This window comes from Arvicola amphibius, chromosome 1 (assembly GCF_903992535.2).
Source record: "Arvicola amphibius chromosome 1, mArvAmp1.2, whole genome shotgun sequence".
Taxonomy (NCBI): Eukaryota; Metazoa; Chordata; class Mammalia; order Rodentia; family Cricetidae; genus Arvicola; species Arvicola amphibius.
In genome coordinates, this window is record NC_052047.1 from 150484201 (window position 1) to 150497060 (window position 12860).

The following is a 12860-nucleotide window of genomic DNA, read 5'->3' on the forward strand; positions in this document are numbered from 1 at the left end:
AGACAGAGAAAACAAGGTATTCCACTACAGAACCAGATTTAAACACAAACCCAGCTCTCCACAAAGTCCTAAAAGGAAAAGTCCAACCCAAGAAAGTCAGCTACACCCCCCAAAAACAGACAATAGATAATTTCACAGCATTAAATACCAAAGAAGGGAAAAACACTCACAATAACATCACCAACAACAAAGACTAAAATGACAGGAACTAGCAATCACTGGTCATTAATATACCTTAATATAAATGGACTCAAGGCACCTATAAAAAGACACAGGCTAACAGATTGGATACAAAAAACAGAATCCATTCTTCTGCTGCATACAAGAAACACACCTCAACCTCAAAGACAGACATCACCTCAGAGTAAAGGGTTGGGAAAAGATTTTCCAATAAAATGAATCTAAGACACAATCTGGTATAGCTGTCCTAATATATAAGAAAATAGACTTCAAACTAAAATCAATCTAATGAGAAAAGGAAGGACATTTCATATTTGTCTCAGGAAAAATCCATCAAGAGGAAGAAATCTCAATTCTAAACATCTATGCCCCCAATACAAGTGTTCCTTCATATGTAAAAGAAACATTACTTAAGCTTAAATCACATACTAAGCCCAGCTCTCAGCACTGGACAGGTCTGCCAGACAGAAACTTAATAGAGAAATAAGGGAACTAACGGATGTTATGACTCAAATGAACCTAACAGTCATCTATAGAACATTCCATTCAAACATAAAAGAATATATCTTCTTCTCAGCATCTCATGGAATTTTCTCAAAAATTGATCACATACTCAGTATCAAAGCAAACCTCAACAGATACAAAAATATTAGAATAACCCTATGTGTTGTATCAGATTACCATGGCAACAATGAATAAATGGGACCTCCTGAAACTGAGACGCTTCTGTGAAGCAAAGGACGCAGTCAACAAGACAGAACAGCAGCCTACAGGTTGGGAAAGATCTTTACCAACCCCACATTGAACAGAGGGCTGATCTCCAAAATATACAAAAACTCAAGAAACTTGACATCAAAGAACAAATAATCCAATAAAAAATGGGGTGCAGACCTGAAAAGATAACTCTCAACGGATGAATTTCAAATGACAGAAAGATACTTAAGGAAATGCTCAACATTCTTAGCCATCAGAGAAATGCAAATCAAAACAACTCTGAGATTCCATCTTATACCTGTCAGAATGGCCAAGATTAAAAAGACTGATGACAAATTAGACTGGAGAGGATGTGGGGTGAGCACCTTCATTGCCGGTGGGAGTGCAAACTGGTACATCCACTTTAGATTTCAGTATGGCAATTTCTCAGAAAATTAGGAAACAATCTGCCTCAAGACCCAGCAATACCGCTGTTGGGTATATACCCAAAGGATGCTCAATCATATCACAAAAAATATGTACTCAACTATGTTCATAGCAGCATTATTTGTCATAGCCAGAACCTGGAAACAACCTAGATGCTTCTCAACCGAAGAATGGATAAAGAAAATGTGGTACATTTACACAATGGAGTACTACACAGCAGGAAAAATAATGACATCTTGAAATTTGAAGGCAAATGGATAAATAAAAACCATACTAAGTGAGGTAACCCAGACCCAGAAAGACAAATATAATATGTGTTCACTCATAAGTGGCTTCTAGACATAAAACAAAGAAAAACTTATAGTCTGTAACCCCAGAGAACCTAGACAACAAAGAGGACCCTAAGAGAGACATACATGGATCTACATAGGAGTAAATTGGGAGCATAGGGGTAATGGGAGAAGGTAGAAGGGGAGGGAGTGGAAGAAAGGGGAGCAGAGAAAATATATAGCTCAATAAAACAACTCAAAAACGGCTAAAAAACAAACCCACGATCACTTCTTGGGAATGTGGGTGTTGTGTTCTCTGGACTGCTTTCTACTGTCAGAGACAGGCAATGGCATCTCGAGGGGACCCTGAGAAAACTGAGAAAATGATCAAGTACTAGGAAAGCTAGCTGTATTATTTGTTGCCAGTCTCTGTGTAATAGGAAAGCATAGAGCTTATCTGGAGTCGTGCATGAGGTCAGAACACCTCAGTTCAAAGCCAGTCACCTTGAAATTGTCCTGAGCAGTTTTTAGTCTTTGGGTGGTGTTTGTCAGCTTAGTAGAATTGTTGCTGTGGGGCCCCATCATCCTTTTGGAGAATTCAAAGGTCGTTGTTGGGAATGGTCACAGTTCACTGCAGAAAACTTATACATTTTGAATGTAACATGCAGCAGATTTCAAAGAGGTTAAAGGACCACAATTTGTTAAGTACATGGGGGCATACAAACTTAATTCCTAGTTACCTGATTCAGACTCAAGCCTGAAATCATTTACAGGAAACTAGACAAGCCTTTTTCTAGAATTAGTGAGTACCATTAATATCATGACAAAAAGTATACACATACACACATATATAGATATTAATCTTATAAATTTTGAGATAATATTTATACCTTAAGAAAAGTTTTTAAAGAGTCAAAATAAAACCAAAGAATTAATGGCAGTAAAATAATCCCTTAATTTTGGTTTTCCTTCTGTTCCATACCAGTTGGCTCTTCTGACATGAGACAGATTTTGGATTTTCCTTTAACAAGCATGCTTGCGTTTAGGAAAAGAGAGATCCATGCTCCAACTCCAAAGTCAGATTTAATTTTAAAATGAACTTGGACTACCAAAAGACCATTTGTCCTACATGTCTGTAGAGAACAGCATAAACAAACGTTTGGGAAGATTTATGAAATTTTATCTTGTTGGAAATGTGCTATATCATTAGGCAAATTTATTCTTGGAACATTTTCTCTGGATGATTCATGCTTTTAATTCAGATGTTTCATTTGTCCAGTGGTCTTCAGGTTCCTAAGCTGGATGCCTTCATTATCCTGGAAAGACAAAAATAAAACCCTGCCCAAACCCCAAGTTTGGGGAATTTCTCCTTTTGGCAGGTTATATCAAATGTAAGGCACTTGGTAGTCTTATAAGTTAGTGTAGATTGAATGGCCACACTGTTTGATGAACTAATCTTTTATAATCGAGGTCTCTCCTGCTCAAATCAATTCTAATCTAATCAAATCAATTTTGATGGTATCCATAGCTTTTCTTCTCCTGTGGAAGCAAAAATAAAACCTCTTTCCCAACATAACACGTATCCTGGTTTCCATTCTGAGGTCAACACATCCTTAAAGTACATAGATTGATTTAATTCAGCAGTTTTCCCTACTCTCCAATGTCTCTCCATACCTGTCATTCCTTTCTCATTAGAGTTTAAAAAGTTAAAGTCAATGAATCACGGTAACTTTTATATCTAGGGTCTTTATTACCCATTTATATTTATTAAGCATCTCTTTTAAAGTGCAATTAGATCTTTCTATAATTGATTGCCTTTTAGACTGTATGGTATACCTGTAATATGCTTTATGTTTTAATATGCAAAAAAGTTGTTTCATTTTACTAGAGACATATGCTGGAGCACTGTCAGTCTTAATTTGCACAGATACCCCATGATGGCCATGACTTCTAATAAATGTCTAATTACAGAATCTGCCTTTTCAGAACTCAAGCAGTTTCCCATTGATATCTTGAATATGTACCTATGGTATGGTGTACATATTTTAATTTTCTAAACTCTGCAAAATAAAACACATCCATTTGCCAAATTTCATTTCTTTGAGTTCCCTTTGAGTTATTTCCTGCAGGTAGTAGAGTTTGGTTAAACAAAGACTAAGTAGGATATTTCTTTATAATTTCATTGACTTGTTGCCAGGTGATAGAAAAATCTTTTTCAAACCCTTGCTATTAGTATGGTGTTTCTTATGAAATTCTGAAGGTTCTAGTACATTTAATACCAGTAACTGATCAGTTTCTTCCTTACCTTGAAATAGAGGGCATGGTAGACCTATATGGAATATGATATGTGTCATATCCAAGGAATGATTTCTATTTCTGATTATTTTCTGTAACTAAATAAATAGCAAAGTTAGTTATGCATCATCTAGAATAATTTCAGTGGTTTCAGTATGTAAAACAACTCTTTCTTCATATTGAGAGTCAGTAACTAAAAGGTTTGGGAAAATCTACTAATACCTTGAGAACAGCATGTAATTCTGATTTTGAGCAGAGTTATAAGGGTTTTGAGCCACTTTATTTAAATTTCCTGACTTATAACCTGTCTTTCCTGATTATTTGCATCAGTACAGAATATAGGGACTCCAGAACTTGGAGTTTCCCATACAATGATCCAATTAGTTCTCTTTACAAATTGAAGTCTCTTGCTTTTGGGATATTTGTTGCTAATCCCTACCCCAAAATTACTGCAAACTGTTTGCCAATGTTTGTTTTCTGCCCAGAATGAGGAAATTTCAGTACTAGCAAAAGGCACCACAGTTTCTGCTGGGTCTATCCCTGTTAATTGACAAAGTCTCAGTTTTCCTGTCAGAATCAGTTCAGAAACATTTTCACATAGGTCTTTAATTTTTTTACTCTGTGTGATAAAATATCCATTCTAAGATATTATCTTCTCTCTGCATAAGATTTCCTGTAGGAGAATTGTGGAAGGTAAAATAACCAGAATAAATCAAGCTCTGGATCCAAGTGATCCACATGTGCATCCTATAATTTTTTTCTACCAGAGTCAATCCTCTCCCAGCCTCAGCTGATAAATTTCTTGGACTATTTAAGTCCTTATCACCTTGTAAGCTTTGAAATAAATTACTTTTGAGCTGTCATTCTAGTTGTGGGCTGTAGCCAGTTAATATCTCCCAGCATTTTTGAAAATTATTGAGTTTGTAATTGATCTCTCCTGATTTGTACTTTCTGTGGTTGAATTTTTGTTAACTTATCTTATATCCAAGGATATAAAGGAATCTCTTTGTATTTTTTTCAGAAACAATTTGTAATCCTCTACAAGGCAAAATTTTTCTTTACTTCTTCAAATATTTTCTCTTAGATATCTGCAACTGAATCTTCTAATAGACATCATCTATATAATGGTAAATTATAAATTGAGGGAACTGTTAATAAATTATTACCAATGGCTGTTAAATAAAATATTGATACAGGTAGGGTTGTTTAACAACTGTTGTGAAAGAATTTTCCACTAATTTTTTTAACAGCCTGGGAATTATTATAAGTAGGCACTGTGAAAGCAATTTTTTCTCCATCCTGTTCTTGTAAAGATATAGTTAAAAAAAATCAGTCTTTTAAATCAATCACGATAGTAGACCATCCTTTAGATAATAGATAAGGCAAGGGAATTTCAGGCTATAAAGAGCCCATCAGTCAAATGACATTATTAATAGCTCTTAGATCTGTTACAGCTCTCCATTTTCCAGATTTCTTTTTAAAGACAAATACAGGAGAATTCCAAGGGCTGGTCAATCCTTCACTATGTTGAGCACTTAGCTGCTTCTGTACCAGATGTTCTAGTGCCTGTAATTTTTCTGATGCCAAAGGTTATTATTGTTCCACCCAGACAGGTTTGTCAGTTAACCATTTTAAAGCTAGGACAGTTTGTGCCTTTGAAAGATTAGCAGTTGTTGTTCCCTGCTTATGTACAATCTGAATGGTTGGTGACCATTCTTGATAATGCCTTTTAATATTTTTCTCAGAAGCATACATTAATTTATGGTTTGTTTCTGATATTGGAGGAATGTTAATCTGGGTTTTCCATTGCTGTAACCAATTATGTCCTATTGTGTGATGTTTTACTCTTTTGGATTTTTGAGGGGCCTACCACCCAGCTCCCAAATAAATCACCCATAGAATCTTATTCTTTCTTATAGTCTCCCAGTCTTAACTTGGCTTGTTTCTTGCCAGATTTTCTTAAATTATTCCAACTACCTTTTCCTCCCGACTTTTTCTTTTTCTTACTTCTGTATATCTTCCTTTCACTCTTACTCTATGGCTGGCTGGGTTACTGGGTGGTGGCCAATGACATCTTCCTTCCCTTGTTCTCTTGTTGCTCCTCCTCTTCCTTGTTTCCTCTTGTATTTATCCTCTCTGCTTATCAGCCCCACCTATCCTTACTCTGGCCTCACTGTTGGCCATTCAGATCTTTATTAGACCATCAGGTGTTTTAGACAGGCAAAGAATCACAGCTTCACAGAGTTAAACAAATGCAGGATAAACAAAAGCAACACACCTTAAAATAACATTTCCCAACATTTCCCCTCTTTTCCTTTCCTAACAAAAATGAATAGTTTTTATTTTAGCATAGTAAGACTGTACACAATAAGAACAATTTTCAAATAAAGATTACATTCACAGTGTACTGAATTCCAATTCATGTGTTTGCTAAATTTAAAGAAAATACTCCATAATCTATCCTATTTTAGTAAATCAAAAGTTTTATACCTAACTTACGTTCTATCTTATTTAAGGAAAACTGCAGCTATAACTATCTTGTCTTCAACTCCATCAAAAACACCAGAAGAATATAATATTATTTAAGTAAACAAAAAGTCATTGCGAATGACTTCCAAAACCTCTAGAAATGTCAGAGACATCTGACTCTCTAGACAGTCACCCAAAGTTCCTTCGTTACATTGGGGTATCTGTCTTCAGCCTAAACGTCCCTAGTATCTGGAAGACTTTTCAATGAAGCAGGAAATTTGAAAGACTGTCCCACCTATATTGGCAATTTGTCAGTCACTTTCCTTTGATTCCTGAAGAATGTTTGGCAGTTTATTCTGTGAAGCAGAAACCTTGGATGACCATCCCACCTTGCTTTGGTAAAGTTTAGTGGTCATATTCCTGTGGGTCCTGCATGTCCAGTTTATACAACATTCTGTCAAGAAGTCCAGGCAAGAGAAGCTTCTTACCCAAATGACTAGATCTGCCACATTGGAAACAAACTCCATAGAAGTTTCTTCAATGCCCATCATCTCTGAAGTAAATTGGTGCTACCAGGAGCAGATGTGTGTCATTGTCATGAAAATCCCTAAATTGACAGAACATTTAAAATGCCATATTCTGTAGGTCTTTGACAGATTTGAAGGCCATCTCTGTACCTAAAATATGTCTCTATATGATCTGGAAAGCATTCCTATCATATCTACAGATTTGGTTGTTACAGATGACTACTGACCTGTATTTCTTGATTATCTCAAATAGTTCATAATAATAGCTATCAAAAACTAGAATTTGATACTACATTTTAAAATGAACTGCCTATGTACAATACCTTAAACAAGAGCAGAAACATACAATATGCTGTAACAAAAATAACCCTAAATTTGTACCAATATACAAAAGTCCTTTAAACAAGAGTAAAAACACACATGCAGTGGAACAAGTGTCTTTGAATTTGTACCCATATATCAAAATACCTGAGATCAATAGTTCCTTTTTTTATCCTATATTCTCCAAAATTATAGCAAACATCCATGACCCACAAGGTAACCAAAGGCCGCGCACACCCCTTTCTTTTTGGAATGTGAGTGCAGTCCTCTCCATACTGCTTCCTGCTGTCTGCAGTGTCATGAGCCACCTTTTGGGGTGATTTCTGCAGCAATCCTAGGTTCATTTGTTCCAGAACAGGGGTGTGAGAATTAGAAAAGTTAAGTAGGAGGAACAGAGATAAGAAAGAATCACAGAGACACAGGACAGTATCTGAGGGCCACTTGGTGCCTCTTGCATACTGAGCCCTGAGTACACCTGTGTCAGTTTTCCATACACTTTTATACCCCAATACAAAAGGTGAGGGGAAGAAGATAAAAGACTGCTTTAACATGATACAAAGGACAACTAGAACAATTACTTGCTTCAATACTCTGAGACATAAAGCCATTAATTCATGAGAAATGCATTCTGTTGTTCAGGCAGCGAAGTCACCCTTGACCAACTATCCTGAAGGTAGTCACTCCCTAGGTCAAATCTCTTATTTCAAAAGGAAGAGCAGAAGTATGCTTGGATTCTCTGACCTTTGGTCAGGGTTGAGTGGATCTGCCTCTATTGGTCATTTTAGTGTCCAAAACACCAAGTAACCACACCCTAGGTCAGGGTGTATAAACACAGTTGTTGTCTACAACTTTGAATAAGCTCAAACTCTCTGACTTTCAGACAAGGTGGAATAGGTTCACGTTTTGGGGCCTTACACACTGTGGGTTAAAAAAAAATCCCCGAGTCCCTTAGAAAATTTTTGACATAATGACTAAGTTCTGGGAAGACCAGTTATAACCTTTGTTGATAGATGCCACCTGTCAAGTTTCAGGAGGTCTCCTCTGATCAAACCAAATCCATATCAACCTGGAACGAATCCACAGCCTCTTGATTCTTGTGGAAACAAAGGTAAAACTGCTTCTCCAAAGCATTTTTGATTTCCATTTTACAAATACATTTTAAACACTTTTTTCAAGTTAAGGCATCCTAAACTATATGGGCTGGTTTATTCCCACAGTCCCTCTTTCAATTCCAGGTCTCTTAGCAGCTGTGCTTTGCTTTTCAGCAATCAAAAAAAATCAAAATCAACATAATACTATATAGGGTCCAGACTCCCTGTGCGCTTCACATCTTTACATGGCTTTTTCTTTTGCTCTTACGGTCTCTTTAAAGACTTTTTTTATTTTTAATCTATTTTTTTTCTGTAACTATATATACCCATTTTCTTTTCTTTCTTAAGCCTACACACATAAAACATATACTATTGTAAAACATACTGGAACCTATTTAGAGGTTTTCTCTGTCTGGAACTCTTTTACTGTGTATCTTTAGTCTTTATGACTAAGCAAACTTTAGACTGGTAAGCTACACCTGATGCTCTACCTGCTCTATAGGTTGGCTCCGCCCACTCTCAGGTTGGGGTCATGAAATCCAAGCCTAAAGCTTGCAGCCAGGTCAGAGGTGTGTGACCAGCAACTGCACTCAACCTTCCTAGAGCCTTAGAATAATGATGCTTGTGTGGTGGCAGGCAGTTTTACTTCTTTTTTCTTCCTACTTAATGTACTGTCTGCTCAAGGGCTCACCAGCAGGCAGAAACTCTATGGGAGCCATATACTTTTTTTTTTCAGGTTTCTTCAACTTTCTCAGGCCCTACATGCAAATATAGGTCCCACGTTGGACTGCCAATATGTTGTCTATTTTACTCTTGGCTTTTGGGCTCTTTTGAGGGGCCCACCACCAGCTCCCAAATAAATCACCCATGGAGTCTTTCTTATACTCTTCCAGCCTTAGCTTGGCTTGTTTCTTGCCAGCTTTTCTTAAATTAATCCAACTACCTTTTGCCTCTGGACTTTTTTCTTTTCTTACTTCTGTATATCTTACTTTCACTCTGACTCCATGGCTGACTGGGTAGCTGGCCCGATGTCCTCCTCTCCTTGTTCTCTTACTTCTCCTCTTCCTTGTTTCTCCTATTTATACTCTCCGTCCACCAGCCCTGTCTATTCTTGCTCCTGCTTTTTCTGTTGGCCATGCAGCTCTTTATTAGACCAGCAGGTGTTTTAGACAGGTAAAGAATCACAGCGTCACAGAGTTTAACAAATGCAGCATAAACAAAAGCAGCACACCTTAAAATAATTTCCTCTCTGCCCTTCTGGCCCTTTACACTTCCAATTTGGATGCCAAGATTTTGTACAGTTATTGTGGCATCTGCCTCTGTACTACCAATCCTCCAATTTCAAAGCCATTTACTTGTAGTTTTTTAACTTTTGTATTTGATCATTCATAGAACTTTGTCAAAATACTTATTTTATGGTCTCTCCTGAAAATTTTGCTTTATCAAATGAAGTTGTTCTGACATCCAGAGCTGTATTTTTTTTTTTTTTGCAACAGGCATTAAGTCTTTTAGTTGTTCTTTGGAGGAGTTTCCATGCTGACAGGGAATGATTGAGCCAAATTTGACACAGAGGCCTTCAAGAGGCCTTGTAAGGCATTTCCTGATGGCAAAGAATTACCTTGCCTGTCCCGCGTTGATCTGCATTCATTAGTCCAATGCCTGCCTTTGCCGCACCTTCTGCATATTCCAAAAGACTGTGGCCTTCTGTTTAGATTATCTCTAGAAAGAACATTGTTCCTAAAATGACTCATTTACAATCTCCTTTCAGATGACCTGGTTTGCTACAATTAAAACATTTAACCTTTTGATTTTTCTTAAATGTTTTAGAAGTCACTTCTATCCAAGTATCATCATAAATGTGAGAATCAGTATCAGCTGTATTTCTAATTCATTCATCTACTGGTGATGATTTTGCCTTTAAAGGCCTAATTACCTTTTACATTCTGAATTAGCATTTTCAAAGGCCAAAGATTCAATTAATATTTATCTAGCTTCTAGATCTGATATCATTCTATTCTATTTATAGCTGAAATCAACCTTTGTAAAAAAATATAAGTGAAAGCTTCTTTTGGACCTTGTATAAATTTAGGAAATGACTCAGTCCTCTGATTCTTCAACCTTGTCCCAAGCATTCAAAGCTGGGACAAGGTTGATCATCAAATGTAAATTGTGTTTGCAAGTCAGTGTTACTGACCTTCACTAAGACAGTGATCTTGGGAGATTTTCATTCCTGTAGCTCTACTTCATTGTTTCATGACCCCATCTTTCTCTCTCACCATGTTTTCCATTGTAAATGTTGGGGTCAGCTCCCAACATTGCCATATCTAAATCTTTCCAGTCTTGTAGAATAATTCCGTTCATGTGGACCATGAATTTAACATCTGCTTTTTTACAAAAGGTGAATGCATACCATATAAAACTATTGCTTCCTTAGCTCTCTTCAAATCTAACATTCTTATAGGATCCCAGTTAACTTCTGAATAACCTTAGAGGTGCATATCATCTAGTGGCCATTCTTGAATGGTAACTGGATAAATTAAGGTTGGTTTTCTAATAACTTTGGGTCATTCCTCTTCAGTTTCATAATGCAATGGTGCAGTAGGTTCTGTTCTAAACTCTTCTATGTGTGAATATTTGTCTTGATTTCATTAGTAGGTCTATCTAAGAATTTTATCTTAGTCAACATTTTGCATTTGGCACTGATATCAAACAACTTTTTAAAGGATAAAACATGAATTGCCAAAATGATAATGATTATAATTGGCATTACGTCAACCCCTGCTAAGTTGATTATCCCTTCATTTAATTGTCACATACTTAAACCATATAGAGACTTACCTCCCTGTATAGTAATATTGTTCCTTATTCTTAACATAGGGAAAATCTTTTTTTTAAAAAAAAAAAAAAAACCCAATTCCCTCCCTTAAGAGTTCCCCATGTCTCACCAGATCTGCTGATGACAACAGCACAGTGTGAGGCTGGCTGGGGGTGTGCAGCACAGACAGGAAAAGAAAGTAGGCAGTGCACAGCCTGGCTGAGGGCAGCTGCGGCTTTTGTGTGTAGCTAGGTGCTGAGAATGTGTGGTGGTGGCAGCAGCAGTAAAAGTCCAAGCAGATGTCAAGGTGGCTAACCTGATGTGGCAGTGGCCCAAGGAGGGGGTCCAGGGAGAGGGAGCTAGCTGCCTGAAAAGCAGATACAGAGGGACATGCAGAAGAAACACTTGTGGTGGGAAGTGAGGATACGAGTGGAGTCAGCTGGTAGTGATGGCTAACTCAGGCAGTATTTGGGGCCCAGCCACCTGTGGGGCTTAGGTTGGACGGCAGCTGGAGGATGCTGTAGAGATGCTGCAATAGGAAAATCACAGATTCATACAGAGAGCTGGGGGAACAGAGGAAAAGTCAGCTGTGGCTCTGATTGCTGCAGAGCCAGCAGTGAGAGAGTTGGGGTTTCCTGGGTAGCTGGAACTCGCTAGAGACCGTGGAGAGACTTGGGGTTTCCTGGGTAGCTGGAACTCAATAGAGACCATGGAGAGACTTGGGGTTTCCTGGGTAGCTGGGACTCGCTAGAGACCATGGAGAGACTTGGGGTTTCCTGGGTAGCTGGGACTCGCTAGAGACCATGGAGAGACTTGGGGTTTCCTGGGTAGCTGGGACTCGCTAGAGACCATGGAGAGACTTGGGGTTTCCTGGGTAGCTGGGACTCGCTAGAGACCATGGAGAGACTTGGGGTTTCCTGGGTAGCTGGAACTCAATAGAGACCATGGAGAGACTTGGGGTTTCCTGGGTAGCTGGAACTCAATAGAGACCATGGAGAGACTTGGGGTTTCCTGGGTAGCTGGAACTCAATAGAGACCATGGAGAGACTTGGGGTTTCCTGGGTAGCTGGGACTCAATAGAGACCATGGAGAGACTTGGGGTTTCCTGGGTAGCTGGGACTCAATAGAGACCATGGAGAGACTTGGGGTTTCCTGGGTAGCTGGGACTCAATAGAGACCATGGAGAGACTTGGGGTTTCCTGGGTAGCTGGGACTCAATAGAGACCATGGAGAGACTTGGGGTTTCCTGGGTAGCTGGGACTCGCTAGAGACCATGGAGAGACTTGGGGTTTCCTGGGTAGCTGGGACTCGCTAGAGACCATGGAGAGACTTGGGGTTTCCTGGGTAGCTGGGACTCGCTAGAGACCATGGAGAGACTTGGGGTTTCCTGGGTAGCTGGGACTCGCTAGAGACCATGGAGAGACTTGGGGTTTCCTGGGTAGCTGGGACTCGCTAGAGACCATGGAGAGACTTGGGGTTTCCTGGGTAGCTGGGACTCGCTAGAGACCATGGAGAGACTTGGGGTTTCCTGGGTAGCTGGGACTCGCTAGAGACCATGGAGAGACTTGGGGTTTCCTGGGTAGCTGGAGAAGCTGCCTCACTTCTGCCCATTTACTTATCCCTCTCAGATCTGTCTGATGGCATTTGGTGACTTAGGGCACTGGTAGCTCACTACATTAGTTAAATTTCCTGCTAAAAATATAGACAGGTCTGCCTCTTTCACAGGCTTCGTGGTTCAATATTAACAGGTTTC

At 38.7% G+C, this 12860-nt stretch overlaps 1 protein-coding gene across 1 annotated transcript in view; it reads right to left on the reverse strand.

Annotated features, from left to right (window-relative positions):
• LOC119802158 (solute carrier family 22 member 11) overlaps nt 1-12860 on the reverse strand; it is a 48386-nt gene that overhangs the window by 12144 nt on the left and 23382 nt on the right. Inside the window, exon 11 of the mRNA XM_042054423.1 lies at nt 11238-11474. Within this exon, the coding sequence (XP_041910357.1) occupies nt 11238-11474 (237 nt within the window). The remainder of the gene's footprint in view (nt 1-11237; nt 11475-12860) is intronic.